This window comes from Vulpes vulpes, chromosome 16 (assembly GCF_048418805.1).
Source record: "Vulpes vulpes isolate BD-2025 chromosome 16, VulVul3, whole genome shotgun sequence".
In the NCBI taxonomy this organism is placed as follows: Eukaryota; Metazoa; Chordata; class Mammalia; order Carnivora; family Canidae; genus Vulpes; species Vulpes vulpes.
In genome coordinates this window covers 55,666,550-55,690,268 of record NC_132795.1, presented here as the reverse complement: position 1 = coordinate 55,690,268, position 23,719 = coordinate 55,666,550, and the positions used below count along the sequence as shown (strand labels likewise).

The 23,719-nt window shown below is 58.7% G+C and overlaps 1 protein-coding gene across 1 annotated transcript in view; it reads left to right on the top strand.

Annotated features, from left to right (window-relative positions):
- CACNA1I (calcium voltage-gated channel subunit alpha1 I) overlaps positions 1 to 19,281 on the top strand; it is a 112,834-nt gene extending 93,553 nt beyond the window's left edge. Inside the window, exons 23-37 of the mRNA XM_072742410.1 lie at positions 1,049 to 1,174; positions 3,777 to 3,866; positions 4,376 to 4,568; positions 5,115 to 5,266; positions 6,768 to 6,877; positions 7,488 to 7,621; positions 8,540 to 8,610; positions 11,198 to 11,276; positions 11,903 to 12,024; positions 12,437 to 12,781; positions 12,995 to 13,141; positions 13,505 to 13,627; positions 15,402 to 15,567; positions 17,034 to 17,233; positions 18,109 to 19,281. Of these exons, the coding sequence (XP_072598511.1) occupies positions 1,049 to 1,174; positions 3,777 to 3,866; positions 4,376 to 4,568; positions 5,115 to 5,266; positions 6,768 to 6,877; positions 7,488 to 7,621; positions 8,540 to 8,610; positions 11,198 to 11,276; positions 11,903 to 12,024; positions 12,437 to 12,781; positions 12,995 to 13,141; positions 13,505 to 13,627; positions 15,402 to 15,567; positions 17,034 to 17,233; positions 18,109 to 18,744 (2,694 nt within the window). The 3' untranslated portion in view covers positions 18,745 to 19,281. The remainder of the gene's footprint in view (positions 1 to 1,048; positions 1,175 to 3,776; positions 3,867 to 4,375; positions 4,569 to 5,114; positions 5,267 to 6,767; positions 6,878 to 7,487; positions 7,622 to 8,539; positions 8,611 to 11,197; positions 11,277 to 11,902; positions 12,025 to 12,436; positions 12,782 to 12,994; positions 13,142 to 13,504; positions 13,628 to 15,401; positions 15,568 to 17,033; positions 17,234 to 18,108) is intronic.
- The last annotated feature ends 4,438 nt before the right edge of the window (positions 19,282 to 23,719 follow it).

The following is a 23,719-nucleotide window of genomic DNA, read 5'->3' as shown; positions in this document are numbered from 1 at the left end:
ATCCCAGGGGTCCAAGCTACACAGAAATGCAGGGCAGGGCTGGGGGCAAGAGGAAAGGCATCCTGAAGGACGTGAGTGGCCTTGGCACTGGCCTTGAAAGAGAAGCAATTCCACAGGTCGTGGTGGGTGGAAGGTGTTTCAGGGGAGGGTGGGCACAGGTGGGGAGGTGAGCTCAGGAGCTACGGCTGGCATAGAGCCATCAGCCAGATAGTGGGCTGGGCCAAGGTGGGAAAGGCCTGGAATGGCAGCTAAGAAGCTGGGGCCAGTTTCTCTGGAGTGGGGACAATGGAGAGTCTCTGACATAGACAGGGCCTTGAGCTAACTCGGAGTTTGGCTTGGAGCCCAGGAGTAGGATGGGGCCTGAGGGCTCCTGGGAGGAGAAGTGAGGCAGATCATAAAAGTGTGTGACAGGGGGATGGCCAGAATGACCCGGGCCCTCTGGGGTCTGAGCTGGTATGGAAACCTTCCTCTTTCTTGTCTAAGTCCTGAGCTGAGGCCCCCCCAGGCTCCTCACCTGGTCCTGTGTTTGAGGCTGGAGCTGCAGAGGAGTTCTGGGCACAGGTGTTCTTCAGGGCTCCTGAGAGATCCGTAACAGCCACCTGGGCAGGAGGGGCTTGGTGCGGACTCCATGTGGACAGTGGCCCTGCCCCTTCCAGGCAGAATGCTTGGGCCCCTGGAGAGGGTCCCTTTACTTCTCTTTCACCCTTGGGGCTATGTAGGCAACTTTGTCCTGTGGAGTCCCCACCCACATCCCAGGACTGAGGTCTGAGGAAGAACCCAGAAATCAGAGCAGCATGTGAACCTTGACTCTGGCCTTTCCTAAACCTCATATGACTTTGGGAAAATCACCTAACACCATTGGGCCTCAGTCTCCTCATCTGTGTGATAGGACTGGGTGAGGTGGTGTGGTCGAGTGCTTGGTCCAGGCTGTGCACAGAGGAAGTGCCCCCTGCGGGGCGGGGCCCTCTTCTGATTTGCATCCCCCACCCCCACCCCAGGAGCGTTGGCAGATGGTCACTAACCCTGTGGTCCTTTCCCCCCTGCCCAGCTCTTTAAGGGCAAGTTCTACCACTGTTTGGGCGTGGACACCCGCAACATCACCAACCGCTCTGACTGTGTGGCTGCCAACTACCGCTGGGTCCACCACAAGTACAACTTTGACAATCTGGGCCAGGTGAGCGTCCCCTGCCTACCCCTACCCTGACCCACCCCCTTCAGTGCCAACAGCCCTGGATCACAGCTCAGGCTCTGGTCCTGCTCTGCCAGGACTGACCCTGTGACTTCTCCTTTCTAGGCCTCAGTTTTCTCTTCTGCAAAATGGGTAGGTAGGGGTGGACCACACCTCACAGGTGTCGTGAGGCTGAGAGATCCTGAGTGCAGTGTCTCAGGAGTACAACGTGGTGCTTAGTAGGTGCTTCAGTGAACATTGGTTCTTGGCCTCCGCCCCCACCCCGGGGACCCTGACAGGAGTTTCAGAGACAGCCAGACCTGAGTGTGAATCCTGGCACTGTGCCACTTACTATAGGCGTGGGCTCTCTGAACCTCAGTTTCCTCATCTGTAAAATGGGAACGTGACAGCTTACTAGGTAGGCAGTGGTAACAAAGTATAGCAAGCCCCCGGTGCGAGGAGGGTTTCCTCTCCCAGCACCCATCTACTCTACTCTCCACCTCAGTGGGTGGGCAGGCCCCCTGCCCAGTTCCTGCCTTGCCCTTGGTCCCTTCTCCTGGGGACCTGCCAGTCTTGACTCACTGGTGGTGCCCCAGATGAGAGCCTCCAGTGTGGTTCTCTATAAGGCTTCATACTACCGCCTCCCCCCACCCCCCACCGCCAACTACTATTTCTTGAGGGCGGCTAGGTATGATCAGATGGGGAGTGGCTTCCCCAGGTCACACAAGTATGGAAGAGGAGCCAGGTCTGTGTGGCCCAGGGCCTGTGCCCTATTCCTCTGCCAGGGACCCCCTGGCTGGATGCCATTGAAACTCTCACTTTGGGGCAGCCCGGGTGGCTCAGCAATTTAGCGCCGCCTTCAGTCCAGGGCCTGATCCTGGAGACCTGGGATCGAGTCCCACGTTGGGCTCCCTGTGTGGAGCCTGCCTCTCCCTCTGCGTGTGTCTCTGTCTCTCTCTGTGTGTCTCTCATGAATAAATAAATAAAATATTTTAAAAAAAGAAACTCTCACCTAACACGACCAGGGATCCCATTCCTCTTGCCCCCTGGAAGAGGAGCCATGGGCCATAGAAAAGCAGTGAGTGGAGGAGGGAGAAGCAGCAGGAACTGGGACACAGGAGCTCCCCCAGCCCTTCCAGATTTTCCAGAAGCAGTACCTTTCAAGTTGTTAGCAACTCGATGGTTGATAAAACAGAGGTTTTAAAAAAGATATTCCAGGAAGCTGAGGGAAAGCCTGTGGGGGCATCTTATGAGTTTGTGCCCAACTCCCTAAACTCAGCGCCAGGCCCAGGGCCCTGCTCCCATGGAGCACCCCTAGCTCTTTCCCATTCTGGGCATGCTTGTTGCCAGGCCGATGGCCCTCTTCTCAGCATGCATATGGGGGAGCCCAGAGCCTTGGACTCCTTGGTGGGCTCCTTAGCTGCTGTGTGTCCTCAGGCAGGTGCCAGTGTCTGGTTCAGTGCCCTCATCTGTAAATGGGGAAGTGATAGCAGGTGTGTGCTTCCCAGACCCAGGCTGGGCATTTTGGGCCTCTGTCATCCGAGGGCTCATAGGAACATTTGCCCCTGGCCTGTGAGGGCTTCACCTGCCTCCCTGGCCACAAGGACTCACTGTGTGTCCCTTGCTCTGACCTCCTCCTGAGCCTGAGCCCTTTCCAGGCAGACCTCAGTGCTTTTCCCCTCTGGAAGGGAAGAGGAGGAGTCTGTGCCCTGGAACATGGGAAGGAGGGGCGAGTGTGGGGCAGGAGACCCATCCTAGGACCCCGTTTCCCAGCTCAGGGCCCTGGCCACAACAAATGAACAAGTGTGGTGGAAGCACGGGGAAGCTTCCGGAGTAGGGTGTGTGACCTCTGGTCAACCGCTGGTGGTGCGGATATCTGCACACTTGGGCTCTGCAAGAACGGCACTGGTGCCGTCCAGCTCAGAAAACCTTTGTTGAGCACCTACTGCATGCGGGGCACTGTGCTTTTGCTGTAGGACCAGCCCGTAGCCCTGTTGAGGGGACACGAGCGTGCTCTGGCCTGCCATCTGCGTAGAAGCCTTGGCTGGTGTCTTCTGGGCAGTCCTTCCATTTAAAGTCTTGGATTAATGAGGGTGCTTATTGCCATTTACGGACAAGAAAGGTGGGGCCCAGAGAAGTTGAGGAAGTTGCCCCACGTCAACTAGCCAGCACGTGGCAGAGCTTGTGTGGTGCCCAGGGCTCCTGGCTTCTCTCACAAGCTCCTGCTTTCAGGTGCTAGAGGCAAGCTTGGGGTGGCAGGGCCCCTTATCATTTTTGTCAGGGACCTAGTTTAAAGTCACAGCAGACCTGGCAGTTAGCATTAGCTACATTCTGTGGGCGAGGAGACAAGAGCCCATGAATTCTCTTGAATTAATTTCAGAGCTGAACCAGGACTCCTGGTCTAGTGCTCACTGACTCCAGCAGTGTCTGTGGGGTATATGACAAGCACATAGTAGGTCCTCAGGAACCATTTGTTGTCATCCTCAGGGAAGGCCTCTTTGATGCTCTGCCTCCTGAAGGCAGAAAACTAGAGAGCTGAGGAGGGGACAGGAGCAGCCTGAGCTGTCTGCACCACCACCCCACACCCTCCCCTTCCTGTGTCTTCCAGGCCCTAATGTCCCTCTTTGTCCTGGCCTCCAAGGATGGCTGGGTGAACATCATGTACAACGGACTGGACGCTGTCGCTGTGGACCAGCAGGTGGGGGTGGGCTGGGGCCAGGGCAGAGGGCAGCAGGGGAGGGACACGGTATCTTTGGGGGCCCAGTTGTCTAAAATGGCATCAGCAGGACCTACAGCCCCAGTGTCTCCCGCCATCAGCCGTGGCCCACCCCTCATCATCCCAGCCTGAATCTTCCACCAGGGAGGGCACTCCAAGCGGGCTTCTGCATGGAGGGTCAGAGCCTCATGAGTACAGAAGCAAGAGGAGGAGGAGAGGGGCTGAGCCAGTTGGGACAGAGGGACAGCAGGGGCAGGCCTGTGGTGGGAGAGTGCTGTGCTCGGGGAGTTGTGAGTCGAGGGCAGGAGGTGGTGGAGGGGCTAGGCAGGGCTGGAGGGTCCGGAGGCCCCGTGTGGGCCGGGGCAAGGGCCGAGTTTAGCCAAGGGCAGTCGGAGCCCGTGAGGGTGTGGTTCCGGCGGGGCTTGCGGAGCTTCCCGAGGCTCAGCACGGTGGCCCCGTCGGCCTGCCTCAGCCCCATCTGCTCCCCGCAGCCCGTGCCCAACCACAACCCCTGGATGCTGCTCTACTTCATCTCCTTCCTGCTCATCGTCAGCTTCTTTGTGCTTAACATGTTCGTGGGCGTCGTGGTGGAGAACTTCCACAAGTGCCGGCAGCACCAGGAGGCCGAGGAGGCGCGGCGGCGCGAGGAGAAGCGGCTGCGGCGTCTGGAGAAGAAGCGCCGGAGTGAGTGGGTGGCCTGCTCTGCGTGCGCCCCGATCCTCCGGGTGCGGTGGCTGAGGCCTGGGTGTCACCACAGCCTCTGGGCCTTGGGGGCTGGAAGGGAACACAGGGCAGACTCTGTGCCCTTGGCCCTGCCCCTTCCTGTGGCATCTGCCTGTTAGGTGACCTGACCCCCCCCGTTGCTGGGCACCCAGAGTCCACTGGTGACCCCCTGGTGACTCAGTTCACCCAAGGGCAAAGGCCTGGACGCCCAGCCCTGAGCTGAGGGACCCCTATCTTCCTGAGCAGACCTAAAGCCCCCGCCATGGGTGTGTTTGGGGTCTCTGAGTCACAGTCATCGTCCTGCCCTCCCCCACCTCTTATCCCTTTTCCTTGTGTCCCCCTGGCTGGGTGGAGGAGACTTGAGTCTGACTCTCAGGGCCTGGGGTGTGCTGACATCTCTCCCTTTGCTTCCTCCCTCTCCTGTGGTGGTCCCTCCATATGCTCTGTTCCCCCACCTGGCTCCAACTCTCTGTGGCCTGTGCCACCCCCCGCCACATCCTCCTGCAGAGGCCCAGCGGCTGCCCTACTATGCCACCTATTGTCCCACCCGGCTGCTCATCCATTCCATGTGTACCAGCCACTACCTGGACATCTTCATCACCTTTATTATCTGCCTCAATGTGGTCACCATGTCCCTGGAGCACTACAATCAGCCCACGGTGAGCCCCAGCCCCAGCCTCAACCTGAGGTCACATGGTAGGGTGGGGTCCTCAACAGGACCCAGGGACAGGGTCAGGCAGGAGGGTCTGAGTAGCACCCTCAGTTGGGGCCCTGTGCCCAGGAAGCTCATGGCCTGGTAGGACAAATGAGAGAAAGGGAAATGTCACTTGTTCCTGATGAGTGGGGAGGTGACATTTGGGCCCACTCTTGCAGATGAGTACCAGTGGCAGTGTTGTGTGCAGTGTGACTCTGCAAGACACACTACAGATATTAACTCTGATGCTCACAGCAACCAAAGGTGGGGGAGGAGCCTTTCTACAAATTTTGTAGAGGAATAAACAGGCTTAGAGAAAACATGTTGCCTAAATTACTCAGCCTATACATAGTGGCCAGTCAGGACTGGAACTCAGATATGCATTCAAGACCTACCACATGGCCTCCACTGCTGCCTGGGCATATGGAGCCTGGGGGAGGGGCATTCCTGGTCACAGAATCTTTGGAGGTAAATACTGTCATGGGGGAGAATGACCAGTGCCCGAGTTGCTAGCAGTGGTCGTGAGGGCCATGTGAGGAGCATGTAGGGACAAGTGCATTCTAAAAGTCTCAACATATTGGAGCTGAGAGGATGAAGGGTGAAGCAGGTGAGGAATTGGTGTCTTATAGATACTGGGAGAGGCATATTATAAATGCAGGGTAAAGGAAGGCAACCATTGGCAGAACAAACAGTAGTTCTTCCAAATGAACGTGAGGAAGTAGAATAACAATACCAAGTATTTCTTGTGTGCCCAGCACTGGATTATTACCTCACTTAATTTGTACAGCAGCTCTTTAACAGTAGGTACTGTTATCTATCTAACAGGTACTGTTATCATTCCCTATTTATGGATTTGGGAACTAAATCCCAGAGAGATTAAGTGACTTGCCCAAGGTCATGTAGCAAATAGAAAGTATGTGCCAGGCCAGGATTCAGATCTAAGCAGTCTGGTTCTTTCTCCTCCTCCTCCTCCTCCTCCTTCTTCTTCTTCTTTTTTTTTTTTTTTTTTTAAAGATTTTATTTATTTATTCATGAGAGACACAGAAAAAGAGAGAGAGGCAGAGACACAGGCAGAGGGAGAAGCAGGCTCCATGCAGGGAGCCCGATGTGGGACTCGATCCCTGGACTCCAGGATCACGCCCTGGGCTGAAGGCAGGTGCTAAACCGCTGAGCCACCCAGGTATCCCCAGCAGTCTGGTTCTTAACCATGACCCTTAAACATTACATCATCTTGCCTCCAGAAAGAGGTAACTGGACCAAATCAACAGAAATAAGGAAGAAGAAACCGCAGTGTAAAACAAATAGTGCACAGTAATTTAAATGGAGGGAATGAAAGGAGATATATAAACCATTGCACTAAACATGAATGGACTAAATTTTCCCCTTAAAAGGCAGAGACTTTTTGAGTGGAGGAAGGTGGGGGCAGGTCATGGGGTCTGGATCATGCTTTTCTTTGTCCTCCATAGTCCCTGGAGACAGCCCTCAAATACTGCAACTACATGTTCACCACTGTATTTGTGCTGGAGGCTGTGCTGAAGCTGGTGGCATTTGGGCTAAGGCGCTTCTTCAAGGACCGGTGAGCAGCTTGGCTGGGCTAGGGCAGCGTGGAGTGGTTTTCAGGATGGGGAAGCAGTGCTGACCCCTTGGGAAGCCTGGAGCAGCCAGAGGTGGGCACTGATGGCAGGGGCCCCCAAGACTTGCCTACAACTCTGAACATCCAGCTGATGGATGCAGGACATTCTCTCACGTCTCTTCAGCTTCTCTCTTGTGGGTCCTCCATAACCCACAGGCAGAACAGGGCATACCTCATGCTAGTTCTTATTTTCAGAGGGAACAAGTGAGGTTCAGAGAAGTTGATGGACTAGCCCAGGGTCACACAGAGGGAGCAGAGGGCTCAAGATTCCGATCTAGAAGTCTTAGCTCATTTTTCCTTCCCTGCAGGTGGCCAGAGATGTTTATTTAGCCTGGTCAGGCTCTTGCTGGAGGGATTGGAGGCTGTGGGGGGCAGGGAGGGAGCCAGACCCAGTGGAGTCTGGTGGGGCTAGTAGGGAGGGGTGGCCACACATCCCCGAGGGTCGTAGTAGGAGAGTGGAGAGCTGGGAATCTCCTCCTAACCTAGGCATTTCTAAATCAGAGTGCCCTTCACCCTACCTCCCACTCCTGCCCTCCTCTGCCCGGCTGAGCAGGTGGAACCAGCTGGACCTGGCCATTGTGCTGCTGTCAGTCATGGGCATCACGCTGGAGGAGATTGAGATCAACGCAGCACTGCCCATCAACCCCACCATCATCCGAATCATGCGGGTTTTGCGCATCGCCCGGGGTGAGGGGCAAAGGTGATGGGGTGGGGACAGGTAGGGGCAGGATGGGACTCCCAGGAGTGGGGTGGGACAGGCAGGGGGAGGGGCACATGGACATGATGGGCTTCCTGCTGAGCAGGGGAACAGCCAGGAGGAGCATACACCCAACACACACACTTACTCCCTGTGTGTACACACTCACGAGCCCTTGTCTACAGACCGCTCTGTACCCCACACTGCACCCCCACCTCTGTGGAACACCACGACCCATGTGGACCAGTCTCAGGTTGGGATAAAAGGAACCCAGGGCAGCTGGGAAGACACTGGGAAGTAACTCTAGTTCCTCACGGGCATGCGTCCAACGCTGGCTGGGACTCTCTGTCCTCAATGCTTCTTAAAACCTTTGCTTCCCCCAAAAGCTCCCCCCTTACCCCAAAGCTGTGCCTACACTTCTTTAAAAAACCTCTTGAAGAAAAAAAAAAAAAAAAAAAAACCTCTTGCCTTAGTGCTGGCCAGGCCCCTCTTGCTCTTTTGCTCTCCACCTGCAACAGCTTGTCGACACCTCCGGGTTGTGATGTGGGGAGGGTGCAGAGCAATTCAGCACAGGACACTGGAGGGAAGGGAGAGATGTGGGCACTTGGTCACTTTTGCTCTATCTCGGGGAATTATGTGCTCACAGACACACTTTGCTCCCACTGTGTGTGCCTCCTTCTCTTGGACACGTTCACACCGACATCCACACCTTGTGCATGCGTGTCTTCATGCACACCCCCGTCGTGCAGCGGCACCGATGTTCTTATGGTGTGGCCTCACCAAGTTGCCTCCCTTTGCTCGTACACTCCTCCACCTTCTCCCTTGTGCTCACTTCTGCATGTACATGCATGCACACGGCCATCCCCAGGGGCCCGGGCTGAGTGGGCCGGGCTGGGTGTCACCCGCAGTGCTGAAGCTGTTGAAGATGGCCACGGGGATGCGGGCCCTGCTGGACACGGTGGTGCAAGCTCTGCCCCAGGTAAGAGCCCCTCCTCCCGGCAGCCTGCCTGGCTGTCACTGGTGTCTCACAGGTCCTGACTTCCCTTCTCCAACCTGCCCAGAGCCAGGACAAAATGCTGCCTCCTAAGAAGCAGCTTGAGCCAGGGGCTGTGACAGCTGGAAAGGGCCCCCTGTGCCTCCTGGGAATCCCACAGTCCAGTCCTCCCCTCCCCCACCATCCTGACTCCTTTGCAGGGGGGTGGGGCGCCCCTCCCTCCCCTCAGGATGGCCTTTGCTCTGAGGTGAGCCTCATGCACATTCATTTATTCATTATGACTCATCTAGTCTTCAGGAATTTTAGGTGTCTTAAAATAAAGGGGATGAATACAGCACGATAAAAATGAGGATAAAAGATGAACAGCCCTGGGAAGGTGGAAGCAAAGCTGACGCTCTCAGGGACATGGAACTCGGGGATGCTAGTGAGCTCCATTCTGTGAGTGTCCCAACAGCCCACTTACAAAGGGAAAGCCACGCGGCTCTCATCAGGTCTGGATGGAAAGCAAGTAGGTGTTCATTCACAAAGACTGGGTTTTCCCTAAAATGAAATCCCTTCAGAGGAATTTGTCACATGGGAGATGCCCAGGAGGTCCCAGCTTCGAGTAGGAAACACGACAGTAATTACAATGACATCAGCACTTTAAGAGATGTGCCTGCCAAGTATCATGTAGCATGGGGGACTTACCCTCAAAATCTATTAGCTGTCATGGGGACATTGGACATTTTCTCCGTTCTGTGTAAAGCGCTATGCAAATGACACTTCTGGGGCGCCTGGGTGGCTCAGTTGGTTAAGCGTCTGCCTTTGGCTCAGGGCATGATCCTGGGTCCTGGGATCCAGCCCTGTATCTGGTCCCCTGCTCAGTAGGGGGTCTGCTCCCTTTCCCTCTCCCTTTGGGCATACTCTCTCTCTCTCTCAAATCTAAAAAAAGAAAGAAAGAAAGAGAGAGAGAAAGAGAGAGAGAGAAAGAAAGAAAGAAAGAAAGAAAGAAAGAAAGAAAAAAAGAAAAAGAAAATGATACTTCCCACCAGCCTCTGCTCCGTGCAGAGGGAGGAGGCAACGAGGAAAGCTTCTCAGAGGAGGTGATGCATGACTTGGGCTTTGAAGGGTAGGGCAGAGGTGTTTACCAGGCAAAGACAGAGAAAGGGTCTTCTTCCCTGCAGGGGGAACAGAATACACAAATGGAGTCTGGTTTCTGTGTGGCCAGAGTTTGGGGTGGGATTAGGCAGGGAGGGAGTCCACGGGACTAGGTCACAAAGGGCTTCGATGCTGGGACAGTGAACTCGGGCTTTGTCCTGGGGGCAGTAGGCATCATGAGAGGTTCTGGACAAGGCAGGCCTCAAGCAGAGAGCTGCTTTTTAGGAGAGGCTGGAGGTAGGGAGGCCAAAGTGAGGAGGCTGCTGCAGCCATGCAGGCTCTGGGAGATGCTGAGGGTGGAGGGAGGGACTGATGGGGACGGTGAGGCCCCCCTCCCTCCCCCCCCAGTTAAAGAGCCCTGCTCACCTGGGCCTGCAGAGGCTGGGAGGCTGACGTGAGGGCCTGGGCCACGCTTGCTGCCTTGCCTTGCGGGTGTTTGGTGAGCGCTTATACCGTTAACAAGCAGAGCATCTTTTAATTAGTCAGACGCTCTGGGTATGATTGTAGGACAGCTCAGAAGGAGAATCCTCCTCTGGAGCAGAGAAACACGGGGAGCTTGTGGTTAACATGGTTTACTTCTCAACAATTAATGCAAACCCTCTTCTGATTCTGTTCATGCAGGCCTTCTGAGGGTTCCAGAACATACTCCATTTCTAGGGCAAGAATATGTTTGAGCCTTATCTTGTCCACAGCATGAGTTACAGGCAGTCTCCAGTGAATGGATGGATTTGGAATAGGTTTATAATCTGGGACATTTTGTTCCCACAGGAGCTGTAGGACAGGGGTGGCTGGGTTTGCAGGAAGCTTCTGGGGCTCACAATCCTGCGTGATTCCTCTGCTCACCTGTCTCCATGGCCAGGCCCCGGGGAGATCCTACTTAACCCGGCCATGTCCCTCCCTGCCCTCAAGGGCTCTCAGACCAGCAAGGCACAGTGACAGGGACACACTGTCTTACACAGTGTGCCTTACTGCTTCCTGGAGAGATCCAGGCCGGCTTTGTGGAGGAGGCAGCACTATCGCTGAGACCGCCTCCCTCTCTCGCTGGGACATTACCTACCACACGTGTGTGGAGTAGTGACTGTGTGCATGGAGTCAGGCTGCTGGGTTTGAATCCCAGTGCTACCACTTAAGTAGCTGTGTGACCTCGGGTAAGTCACTTCACCACTCAGTACACGTCTCTCTCATCTGAAGAATGGGGTAACATGTAGTTCAGAGATCGTTGTGCCGAACGAGCGAGCTAATGAGTCTGAAGTGCTTGAAACTGGCGGCTCCCAGGGTAGGATCTCCACATATTTTGTCATTCTGTGTCCTGTGCTGGGCCTGCCTCCCCCACCACACACACCCTGGGGTCTGGGGAGGTCACTGCAAGGTGGCAGCCATGGGCACAGAGCTGCCCTTCAGGCTGCCCCACCCCCGCCCCCTGCTCTCCCTACAGGTGGGCAACCTGGGCCTTCTCTTCATGCTGCTCTTCTTTATCTATGCCGCCCTGGGCGTGGAGCTCTTTGGGAAACTAGGTGAGTGACTCCTGAAGCAGGCCTGGGCTTGGGGCAGGGTGGTGGGTGCTGGGGGAGGGCCTTGACGGAGTGGGGAGGCTTGACCCCAGCAGAGTGTCACATCAGGGTCTTTGTACTGGGGAGATGCCCCTGCTGCAGGCCCGTGAGGGGATAGGGGGTGACCCTCAGCCATCTACACCCTCCCCTGGGATGGGCAGTAGCTCTAGAGAGACACTCACCTGGAGCCACCTGCATACCCTAGGCCTGATCCCCAGCTGTCGGACCTCCCGAGATGGCCCCTCTGCTGGCGCCCGTCCCGAGGCAGCACCAGCCCAATGAGCAGAGGGGGCAGGGCACAGGCCGAGGGCAGCAGCCCAGGCTGAGCCAGCCCTGCACAGGGTTGGCTTCAGAAAGTGAGCGACCTTGAGGCCTGGCCCTCACCCCTGAGTCCTCTCTCTCAGAACCTGATACATCAGTGACTGATACACCAGCTCATGTGTCCCTCCCTGAGCCTCAGTTTCTCTATCTGTGGGCTGGGCGCCTCCAAGGATTGGGGATCCTAAGATGAGGCCTGGAGGCTCCGGGGCAGGGTGGGCGGGGCAGGGGACTCTGCAGTGGGACAGGGCTGACCTCTTCTCTCCTCTTAGTCTGCAATGACGAGAACCCATGCGAAGGCATGAGCCGGCATGCCACCTTCGAGAACTTTGGCATGGCCTTCCTCACGCTCTTCCAGGTCTCCACTGGCGACAACTGGAATGGGATCATGAAGGTACCCGTGGGCAGGCTGGGGAGGGAGCAGTTGGTCTGGGTTCTGGGGGTGAGGGTCCTGACAGCTAGGGCTCTTGGGCCCCCTGCCTGCCCGGCGCCCTGCTGCACACGGGAGGGGACTACAGGGCACCTGCCTGGGGCTCCGCAGCGCAGCGAGGCGGAGAGGAGCCCAGAAAGCGTTCTCTGCCAACCCCTGTCTGCTGCTCTGCAATCAGTGCTCCGATCTAGGGGACACGACTCGCCCGGGGCCAGAGGGAACTGGGAGCCCACAGCCCAAGGCGGGGGGCTGCAGGCGGCGCCCCTCCTCGCTGTGGCCCACGCCCTGGGCCTGGGCTGGGCAGAGCAGCGGGGCTCACGGAGGGTGGACATGAGCCCCCCACCGCGGCCCTCACGGACCCTCACCCCCGGGGCAGGACACGTTGCGGGACTGCACCCATGACGAGCGCAGCTGCCTGAGCAGCCTGCAGTTCGTGTCGCCACTGTACTTCGTCAGCTTCGTGCTCACGGCCCAGTTCGTGCTCATCAACGTGGTGGTGGCCGTGCTCATGAAGCACCTGGACGACAGCAACAAGGAGGCCCAGGAGGACGCCGAGATGGATGCCGAGCTGGAGCTCGAGATGGCCCACGGCCTGGGGCCCAGCCCGCGGCCCCCCAGCAGCTCCCCGGGGGCACCTGGCCGAGGCCCGGGCGGGGCGGGCGGCAGTGGCGGTGGCGATCCCGAGGGCCGTCTGTGCCGGCGCTGCTACTCTCCGGCCCAGGTGGGCAGGGGTGCAGAGGGCGGCACCACGGGGCTGCAGGGGCGCTGGGCCTCCGAGGCCTCGGGCAGAGACCTTGGTGGTTTGGGGCCCTGCCCTGCTCAGCTCCGTTGAAGGGGTGACCCCTGTGCCAAGGGGGTTGGGCCCCGCCCACCCCGCAGTCCCCGGACCCGGCCGATAATCCCGCCTGTCCCCACCCCGTCCCCGTCCGCCTAGGAGAACCTGTGGCTGGACAGCGTCTCTTTAATCATCAAGGACTCCTTGGAGGGGGAGCTGACCATCATTGACAACCTGTCTGGCTCCATCTTCCATCACTACTCCTCGCCGGCTGGGTGTGAGAAGTGTCACCACGACAAGCAAGAGGTAGGGGCAGCCTCGGCGGGAGTTGGTACCTCGTTTGGGGTGGGGGGGCAGCCTGAGGGAAGAGCCTGGGCCTATGTGACCATCACTGTTCAGCTTCGAGGAGACTCTGCATCTGGGGGCCAGTGGGCCAGCTTTGGAGCTCATAGCCCCCGGCCATCCAACACGGGCCTGGCACTGTGCCGACTGTGACACCCTCGTGTTGTCCTCTCCCCCTGCCCCCCCTGGGCCCCCTGTGCATGGTGGCATGGTGTCCGTACTGGCAGATCTCTGCACCTCTGACCACCAGTCTGTGTCTTTCTGGAGGACAAGGCTGGCCCCATCCCAGCCTCAGGGGTGACATGAAGTGGCCACCTCTCCCTGCAGGTGCAGCTGGCCGAGACGGAGGCCTTCTCCCTGAACTCAGACAAGTCCTCCTCCATCCTGCTCGGTGATGACCTGAGTCTCGAGGATCCCACAGCCTGCCCAGTCGGCCCCAAAGACAGCAGGGTGAGCGGTCCCAGTGGGCGGCTGGGGCTGTCCCTGCAAGCTGACACTGCTTCTTGCAAGTGTGCCGAAATCTGAGCGGCACTTGCTGTGTGGCAGGCCCTCATCTCTTGTTGGTTGGATGAGGGCAGTGGGGCTCAGAGAGGTGGAGTGATTTACCTGAAGTCACACAGCAACAGGCCCAGCCAGGGCCCCCAGGCATGGCATTCTGTGGCCTCAGCCGCTCCCTGTTTCTTTGGATATTTTTTATTCATTTAATGGGGGTTGTCCCAGGCAGGACAAAGTTACCAGTGGTTGGGGTACGGGGGTCAGGTGTGAGGCTGAAAAGAACTGAGAAGAGTCGCACCAGATGCAAGCACCTATTGTGTGCCAGGCATTTGTACTCTGTCTCCCAGCCCTCCCACCCCCCTTTTTAAAGATTTTTAAAAAAATTATTTATGAAAGACACACAAAGAGAGGCAGAGATACAGGTAGAGGGAGAAGCAGGCCCCCTCTGGGGATCACGCCCTGAGCCGAAGGCAGACGCTCAACCACTGAGCCACCCAGGTGTCCCTCTCAACTCTTGGCATTAGGGATGATCTGGTCCCATTTAGCACTTGAGGAAATGGGGGGGCTCTGAGGAACGGAGCGGCTTCCCACCTCACACAGCTGGAATGGCAGAGCAGGGAGGCCAACCCTGGGGCTGGCCCCCAACCTCTACCCCTGAGGCAGGCTGTCTGGGGAGGCCTGGAGGCCAGGAAGGTGCCACTGTGTTCATCTTGCAGACTCAGGCAGGAGACGTGTGCCGCTGGGCTCGTGAGCTCAAGGCCGAGCTGTAAGAGGAGCTGTGGAGGGGGTGGGCCCTGCCTGGCCTGAGGTAGGGATGTGGTGGCCCTGCGGAGGACAGCCTCTTTCCCCCAGACTCCCAGGACAGCCTGGGTTTGGCACCACTGTCTCCTGGAGCCATGCTCCATCTGCTCTATCTTCCAGTCCACTCCCTGCCCTCTCCAGCACCCCCCAACAGCTGGTAGCTCCTGTACACCCTCCCACCCTGCCCAGCCCCTTCCTGCATCTCCCTGCACCCTTGTGCTGCTCTTCGACACAGGATGTTGGAATGAGCCAGCCACTCCTGGGCCTGGTTGGGCCTCAGCAAGTGTAGTGTGGTATTTATTCTAGACTCGTGGGGGGCGGAGGGGAGGTCCATCTGCCTTGGAAGGGGGCACTGAGGCAGCTTTAGAGGAGCTTGCTGGGTGTAGGGGTCACTGGGCAGCAGGGCTGAGGAAGGGCTGGGCCCAGGGAGTGCCAGAAGGACTGCCAGGCGGCTTCCGGGTGCTAGACCCAGGAAGGAGGGCTTGCTCTCTTCTTCATGGATGCGGAAGGTGGGGCTCGGCAAAGGGAAAGGGCCTGCCCATGCTCACAGGGAGGCCCCTGCAGCCGCTCCACCTGTCTTCTGATGCCTTCACCAGCCTGGACTTGACTTCTGCACTGGGCCCGTGTCTGTACCAGGCACTTGGCTACAGAGACAAGGGAGACCCTTGGGATCTCAGGGCCATGTAAAGAATGAGCAGGAAAACTGTAGCCTGCCTGGGACACCAGAGCGGGCTTCCTGGAGGCGGGGCCCTTTCACCTGGGTTCTGGAAGATGACCATTGTTGGCCAGATGGAAGAGGCCAGGAGAAGGCCATCTCGGGCAATGAGAGTGGCCTGAGCAAAGGGCTGTGGGTTAGGCTCACTTTATGGCAGGCTCGGCCTCTGTCCCCCTGTCACTACTCTAACCCATCCACCTCCCTTTCCTGCAGGGTGAGCCAGACACACCTGAGCCCATGCAGGTAGAAGAGGTGGCCGAATGCTTCTTCCCCTTGTCCAACACGGCTGTCTCGTCAGATCCTGAGAACTTCCTGTGGGAGAAGGAGACGGTCCCATCCAATCCCGTCCGGTCCTGGCTGAAACAGGAGAGCAGCCGAGGTGAGGTGGGGAGCCCCCCGCCAGCTCCCCATGGCCCCACTCTCTGGCTGCTGCTCCAGAGAGCCAGGCTGGCTGGCTGACTGGCTGTTTTCCTTAGTGTCTCTGCCCAAACAATTATATTGAGTCCAGAAAGAACCAGATGGTAACAGACAATAAAAGATGGGGCTCTCAGGTCTGATATAACAATGATGAAAGATCAAGAGCCAGATAATACAGAGAGGTGAGATGATAATCATCTAGCAACCTGGTCTAATGGGAGATTCATGCTGAGCTCCTGGGAGCTGTGGTGAAAAGGGAAACCCGTCACACAAAGCTCTCATTAAGCAGAAGGAAAGCTGCCAAATTATTGTGGTATTTTTCTAGAGCTGAATTTGAGAGGTGTTTAATCCCACAGATCTTCACACAAGGTGATGCTGAACAACAGAAAGCCAGTTGTAAAATGTCCTGAAGTTTATCCTTCGGGCCCATCCTCAGCATCTTGTGTTTGTGCTCTGGGCTTGGCTGGGCTGTGGGCACGAAGACAGAGGACCGAGTTCACTTGTTCCATCCCTCTGGCTCAGCTTCACCTCCAGGCCTCTGAGAGGGTGATGGGAATCCGGTTCCACAGTACTGGTTGGGGAAGAGGGCAGAGAGATGAGTTCAGCAGTAGAGAGATTCCCCCCGCCCCAAGACCCTGAGCTCACCCCAGGTACTTCCTGGGAGGCCTGGCATCGAGCACCTTCCAGGAACTGGAGGTGGAGAGACTTTTCCAAGGACTCTTCCTAAAGCCAAGGGCTTGGTGGCTGAGGTGCCAAGACCCCGGACTTCCTGGACCAGAGTCAGGGTGCAGGACCCAAGAGCCATTCTGATTGAAAGCCATCCCCTTTAGCTAAGCATTCATCTGTGTATTCCTTAAGTAATAAGATGACATAGAATAGGAACCCGTCCTCCTCCCTACCTCCTCACCACCTGCTGGGGACATTCAAGCTATCCAGCCCATTTGGCCCTGTCCCCTCTCTACCCCTAGCAGAGCAGACCAGACAGGTCCAGCAGCCTTCTATCTGCTCTGCCCGTCCAGTGCAGTGCCCACCCTGCCTGCCATCCCGGAGGGGCCCCCAGGTCTGGCTGCACCCTGTGAAGTGTCAGGCCCTGGGGTGGCTAATCATAGCAAGCATCTGCTGTGCCCCTTGTCCTGAGCTGGGAGCCCCACAGCTGCTGCCTGTTCTTATAACCTTCCCTCCACTCTACCCCCTTGAGGTAGGCCTGGGTTCCCTGTTTTGCAGAGGAAGGAACCCAGGGGTCCTTGAGCCTGGGTCCACTGGCTCCAAAAACTTGTCTTTGCCCAGTGGCCAGGAAATCAGAGGGTCTGGCTCAGTATTTCTTTCTGGCTTTTGCAATGGAGACACCAACTCTCAGAGAGGGAGACTGACGCATGGTTTCACAGCCACCAGCCTGAGCCCGCTAGCTGCTCTCTTCTGCCTCCCCAGCTGCACCCCCGAGTCCCTTCTCCCCGGATGCCTCCAGCCCGCTTCTGCCCATGCCTGCGGAGTTCTTCCACCCTGCTGTGTCTGCCAGCCAGAAAGGGCAGGACAAGGGTCCTGGCGCTGGGACTCTCCCCAAGATCGCTCTGCAGGGCTCCTGGGCATCCCTGCGGTCGCCGAGTGTCAACTGCACCCTCCTCCGGCAGGTACGGGCACTTCCCCGTCTCCAGGAGCTTTCCTGGTGGGGGACATCTGAGTGGGGCCTTGAGGTCCAGGTGGAGATGGAGGGGCCAGTCTGGGGGATGGGAGGTCTGGCCTGCAGGGCCAGCTCTACTGCACTGGCCAGGGCTGCCTCCTGGGCATGCAGAAGGCACGGAGCACAGAGCAGAAAGGCCAGCAGAGCCAACAGCCCCCCGCGTGGGTGGGGTTCCCTGGGCTCAGAGAGAAGCAGGAGCTGCCCTGGCTCCCACAGTATGGTGGAAGCAGAGCCGGGCCTAGAGCTAGTCCACCTGCTGACCCCAGCTATGTGCCAGGCTGTGTGCCAGGCTCGGAGGCCACAGCAGGCCACAGAATACGAAATCCCCCTCTCGTGGCTTATACGGTATTATTCAGTGTACGCCTTGCAGGGCTGCGAGAGGAGAGATTGGTAAGGCCGAACACATGCGTGAAAAGCATAGTCTTTGAGAGCGACCCATGCTAGGGAGGACACTGCACCAGGAAGGGCTGTGGGGGAGCAGTTCGAGGCGCTGGGAAGGCCGTGAGGGGTGAGGTACAGGGGCGTCTGGCAGAGATTTCCAGGCAGCAGTGGCGGGTCTGAGGGGTGGGGAGAGTGAGGGGGAGCATGGTGGGAAGAAAGGTCCCGGAGGCTGGAATGGGGTCCTCAGGCCAGTCCACACTGGTGCGCTTGAGTTAGTTGCCCCGGGCTGCGGCGGGAGGCGGGAGGGCGAGGTGGGGCGGGGAGCCCGCCGGCTGCCGGCAACCCCGGGGTGGGGTGGGGTGCGGTGCGGTGCGGTGGGCGAGGAGGGGCCGGGCAGCGCCCCCAGCAGCGGCCTGCAGCCCCCGCCTCCCCCGCCCCCCCCAGGCCACAGGGAGCGACACGTCGCTGGAGGCCAGCCGCAGCAGCTCGGCCGGCAGCCTGCAGACCACGCTGGAGGACAGCCTGACCCTGAGCGACAGCCCCCGGCGCGCCCTGGGGCCGCCCGCCGCCGCCCCCCCGGGCCCCCGGGCCGGCCCGTCGCCCGCCGCCCGCCGCCCCAGCCTGCGGGGCCGCGGCCCGTTCAGCCTGCGGGGCCTGCGCGCGCACCAGCGCAGCCACAGCAGCGGCGGCTCCACCAGCCCGGGCTGCACGCGGCGCGACTCCATGGACGCGTCGGACGAGGAGGGCGCGGGCGGCCGCGGCGGCGCGGGCGGGGAGCCCTCGGAGGCGCTCAGCAGCCTGTCGCTCACCGCCCTGTTCGCGCCGCCGCCGCCGGGGCCCCCGGGCGCGCGCCGCTCCAGCAGCACCAGCAGCCTGGCCGCCGCGCCCGCGCCCCGCGCCCCCGCCCCGCCCCGCGGCCCGGCCCCGAGCCCCTCCTCGTCCTGGGCGCCCGAGCGCAGCAAGGCGGCGGCGGCGGCGGCGGCGGCGGCGGCGGCGGCGGCGGCCCCGACGGCCTCCCCCGAGCCGCAGCCCGGCCCGGAGCAGCGGGCGGGGGCCGCGGCGGGCAAGCGGAAGAGATGAAGGCCGCGGGGCGGGGCGGGGGCGCGCCCCGTCTCACCTTGTCTTACCTCAGGGGCCGGGGGCGCACCCCGGGGTCGCGCAGGGGCCGGGCCGGGCCGCCGAGAGGGGGGCCCTGGCGGGTCCCGGTGCGCCGAGCCCCCGCCGCGGCCCTGCCGTGCACACGCGCGCACACACATATATATATGCATATATAGAGAGAGACAGACATATATATTTATTTATTTTTTTTACCGAGAGCTTATGATTTCCAGAAAGTGCTAAAGTTGGGGGCGGGGGTGCGGGCCGGCCGCCAGGCAGGGCTTTTGCCCGACGCTGAAGGACCGGCCGACCTACCCCAGGGCCGGTGGTCCCGCGGGGGGTCAGCAGCCGAGCTCTTTGGTACGTCCCCCGGGCTGGGAGGAGCGGAGGAGATGCTCTCAGGCCTCTGAAGTTCCTGTGGCTGGGGAGACAGGCTCCCAAGAGGTGAAATTCAGGGTGCGTTCTTTTCTTTTCCTTTAACGAAGAAACGCCGCTAAGATCCTACCCCCCCCCCCCCCCAAGTATCGGGGTGTCTGTCTTGTTCCTGACTGTCTAGTTGTTGTGAGCAGTCTTTTGTAGATGCCCCAGAGCACACTCTTAGTCAACCAGTTAGATGTCTTTCTTTAGAAAAATCAGAGGTGAATAGTCGTAATTTTTTAGGGCAGGGGTGGGGGGTGGAGGGCAGCTCAGAGAGGCTGGACAGGGGGCTCAGCCAGGGGGCAGGGCAGGGCACTTCCAGGGGTGGGGGTCTGCTGTGGCTCTGCCCCCCCAGGAAGACGGAGGGTGGGCACGGAGGCAGCAGGAAAGAGGAGGGGTAGAGGGTACTGAGCAGGGCGGGAGATGCCTGGAAATCAGGAGGGCCAATGGTCTGTGCCGGCCGATGCCCTGTGGGCGCCCTGGGTGGCCATTTCTTACCACCTTTTATCCTCCAGGTGGACCCTGAGCCAGGAGGTCATGCCCCCCCACCCCCCGGGACCCCAGGCATCTCTGCCCCCTCCAGTGGAGTTCAGGGGAAGGAGTTCAGGGAAGGGGAACCTGACAGGATTGTAAGCAGGGGTGGGGGCACCTGCTAGCCCTGAGACCAGCCTCACTCCCCTGCCCCCCATCATTTTCACAGGCTGCAGATCAGGTTTCACTCTAGCTGTGCTTCCCAAGTGGGTGCACAGATGACTCTTTTTTATTTGAATAGTTATGCATCCCCCCCCCCCCCCCCCCCCAGTATTTATTAGGAAATAAACAGTCCATTGAGCCCATGACTTCACAGACATTGCTTAGGTCAAGGGTAAGTTTTCAGAAGTGATTGGATTTAAGGTCACCTTAAAGAAGACGATTGGGAACGTGGTGGTACAGGTGGTCTGCAGACAGGCAGCGCCCTGGGGCAGGAAAGGCTTTGAGTTTGGGAGACGCTACACTTCCAGCAATAACCAGGCCCTTTGCCTTTGTGGGACCTCCTCGGAGATGGCTTCAGCTGGGCCCAGCTGCAGGGACCTGGTCCTCGTTCCCAAACCCTGACCTTACAGAACTTGCCTTCGGGTCAGGCTGGCAAGTGGAACCGGGGGGTTGGCTGCGTGGATGGGCTCCAGGTGTCTTCTGGGTGCTTGGGGCCTGGGCACTGCTGCAGAGGGAGGAGGCAGCGAGGGACGCAGGCTTGGTGGTCTGCTGAGCCCTGCCCTTAGGAGCTGGTGCGGAGGTGGGGAAGGGTGGGCAGGCCCACTTCCCACACGAGGAAATTGAGCCCTGGAGAGGTTAAGGTGGCCGGCGGCCCAGGATCCCTCAGTGCCCTGGCAGCAGAGTCTGCAGTCCAGCAGGGGGCCAGAACCTGATTATGTGGGATGTGGAAAAGTGCACCCAGCAGTCAAAAGGAGTGGGTTCAGAAGGCAAAACCTGCCCGGGGGTCTCTGCTGGCACCACAGCTGGGCCAGCATGGTGGCCAGACCCGCATCAGCCCTGAACCTCGGGAGCTTGGCTCTCCTCCCCTAGAAGTGGGGGTGGTGGGCCCCTGGGAGGATACCAGGTGATCCCGGAGCACTGAACCCCCTCCCAGGATGCAGCCTCGGTGGGGGGGCTGTTGGGGAGCAGGTAGGCCTGGGGTTGCGTCCTCCTTGGCCCCAGCCCACCTTGTGCTGCTTCCCTTGCCATGTTGGGTTGTGACGGGGTGCTCATCCGGGGAAGAAGAGGGCATAGGGAGCTCTGTCTCCCCCTCCCTCCCCGCACATGCACGTGAGGTGTGCACGTCAGCACGTTCCTGGAGGGACATGAGTGCTGGAACTCCGGAGGGGAACGTGGGACCTGGAAAGACCAAGTAGAGGACGGATTGGGGCTCAAAGGGTTGGCCTCTGACACCTGTCAACAGCGTCCATTTTAATGCGTTGTCTTTAATCTGCGTGGCAGCCCTGAGCGGTGTGCCCTGCTGTTCCACGCACGGACTAGGGAAGTGACTTTCCTGGCGTCACCAGGTGATAAGTGGCTGGGCAGGGAACGCATCCTGGTGTGTCCCACATGAAGCCATCCCCTTACGCTGAACCTGTGTCCCTGGATGAGCAGACACATGGGGAGGACAGGCTAGGCAAAGGGACTGGCCCAAGCGGAGCCGACAGGCTAGAGCAGGGTATGTCTAGCGGTGGGAATAGCTGAAGGGAGAGGCTTGCTTGGGGGGTACGCTGGGGGGCTGTGGTCGTGGGAGGTGGGGCGTATTCCTGGAGGGCTCCGGATGCTGTTCCCAGGCCCTTGGCTTTGTTTCTGGGAGCACAGGAGTTAGGGGGTCAGGGGAGTTGTGACTGGCTGGTTCGGACAAGCCAAAATGGATAAGGGTTGGGTGAGTGGCCCCTCCGCCCTCCTGATCCTGGGACCTGTTCATCACAAAAGCACAAACTTACCCTAACTCACACAGATCTGGCCCCAGCGAGAGTGGGGAACTTGGTGCCCGATACCCCAAGCCATCTGTTTGCGGGGCTGTACAGAGTGGTGGCTGCAGGCACCGTGGCATCTGCACAGATGGACTTGTAACCTGCCGGGGCCAAACCCTCTTCCTGTCCCCTGCCCGGCCTTCTTTGCACCTGGCAGCCCCCTAAAGAATGAAGTGGGCACAGTATCAGCCTGTCGGCCCGTCTTCCCCCCCAGATCCTTCCTGTAGAGCCTTTTGTTTCCAGGGCCACCTCCGGCCCTCTTTGCTGCGCTGTGTAAGGGCTTGGGGTCTTAGAAGCCGCTCTTTAGCCCAGATACACATACTCTTTTTGTCCTCGTGCAATAATCAGTGTTCCTGGTGGAGCCTGGGCTTAGCTGGGGCCTGGGGCCTTCCTCCTCCAAGAAGCCCTCAGCCTGGCCCTGCCGCCGTGACAACCGCACTCCGAGTGGCTGTACAGTTTCTATGGTGTGAATGAACTTCCCTCCTAGTTGCTGACGGCACTGGTCCCTGCTGGCCCAGATGGCCCGGGCATAGAGAAACCAAGTGGCAGCTGCCACCATGTTGTTTTGAATAAAAACCCAGAAGCCTATTTCAGAGAATTTCCATGTGCCTGTGCTGTTCTTTCTTTTGCACGATGGGTGCCGAACTGGGGGCTTCCCCGGGGTGGGCTGGTGATAGGTTCTCTGTTATGTTCCAGCTGTTGGGCTTGGGTGTCTGGGATCTAGATTAAAGCCCCAGGGAAGAGTCCTCTCACAGCTGGGGTCTGCTGGGCTGGGGGAGGCAGAGCCTGGCTCTCACGCTCTGGTTCTGTAGCTAAGATGCTGGAACTGTGTGGGAGAGTCACACGGGAGTAATAGTCTATTTACCTTTTGCACTGTTAACAGAATTACTATTATGAGTATTATTAGGATTCTATTGGCTGCAAAGGACAAAAACCCAACTTGAATGAGCTTAAGAATATAAGAAAAAAAGAGCCAGAGAGATGAGAGAGAGAAGGAAAAGAGAGGAAAGAAGAAAACAACTTAGTGGTTTTTTTTTTTTTTAAGATTTTATTTATTCATGAGAGAGAGAGAGAAGCAGAGACACAGTAAGAGGGAGAAGCAGGCTCCCCGCAGGGAGACCGATGTGGGACTCGATCCCAGGACCCCGGGATCATGACCTGAGCCAGAGGCAGATGCTCAGCCACTGAACTACCCAGGTGCCCAACTTAGTGGTTCAAGTAGCTAAAAACCCCAGAGGTGGTGTTGGCTTCAGGTGTAGTTGTATCAAGGGCTCCAGCTATGTTCCTAGGACACAGTTTCCACCTCCTGGATCTGCTTCCTTCTACATTTGCTCCCCTCCTCTCCTAGTGGCCACCAGCAGCCCAGGCCTGGGGCCTGTGTACCCATCCCCAGGTGAATGAAAGCTTCTCTCCCTGGCGGTCTGGCAAGGTCCATGGACTCTCATCAGTTGACTTGGGTGTGTGCCATGGAGATGCTCTGATTGGCCAGGCCTGAACTCTGGGATCCAGGGATGGGGGTGACGCACCTGTCTAAGAGCAGGAAAGGGACAAACTGCCCGAGAATGATTGCTGTGCACTTGCTGGGAGGAGGGAATATGTCAGGCCTGGCGCTTTGTCCCTGGGGAGGGCAGCTGTCACTGCTGTCCTCCTAGGTGAGCCAAGAGGCCCAGAGGTCCAGACATCAACAGACTATGAGAGCAGAACAGCCAAGCTGATGGCCAGAGGGCCTCCCTGTCCCCACCAGCCTCGTCAGGTTGACTGAGTCCCAACCCTGCTTTCTTATATTCTTAAGTCTTGTCCCCTTTATGTGGCCTTTCTCTGCTCCTCAGGGACATGGCCAGACAGGGATGGGGGACACCAGGATGGGGTATGACCTCCAGTGCAGGACCTCCATCGCCGAGGCCCCGCCCACTCTGGAGGACTGGGTGAGCTGAGGCCATGCTTTGTCCTCTCACCCCCATGCTCCCTGTTTTTGCCTTGTGACCCCCTTCTGGTGGCTGCTGCTGCAGTCCCCTCAGAGGGACCGGGGCGCTGTGTTCCAGGCTGACTGC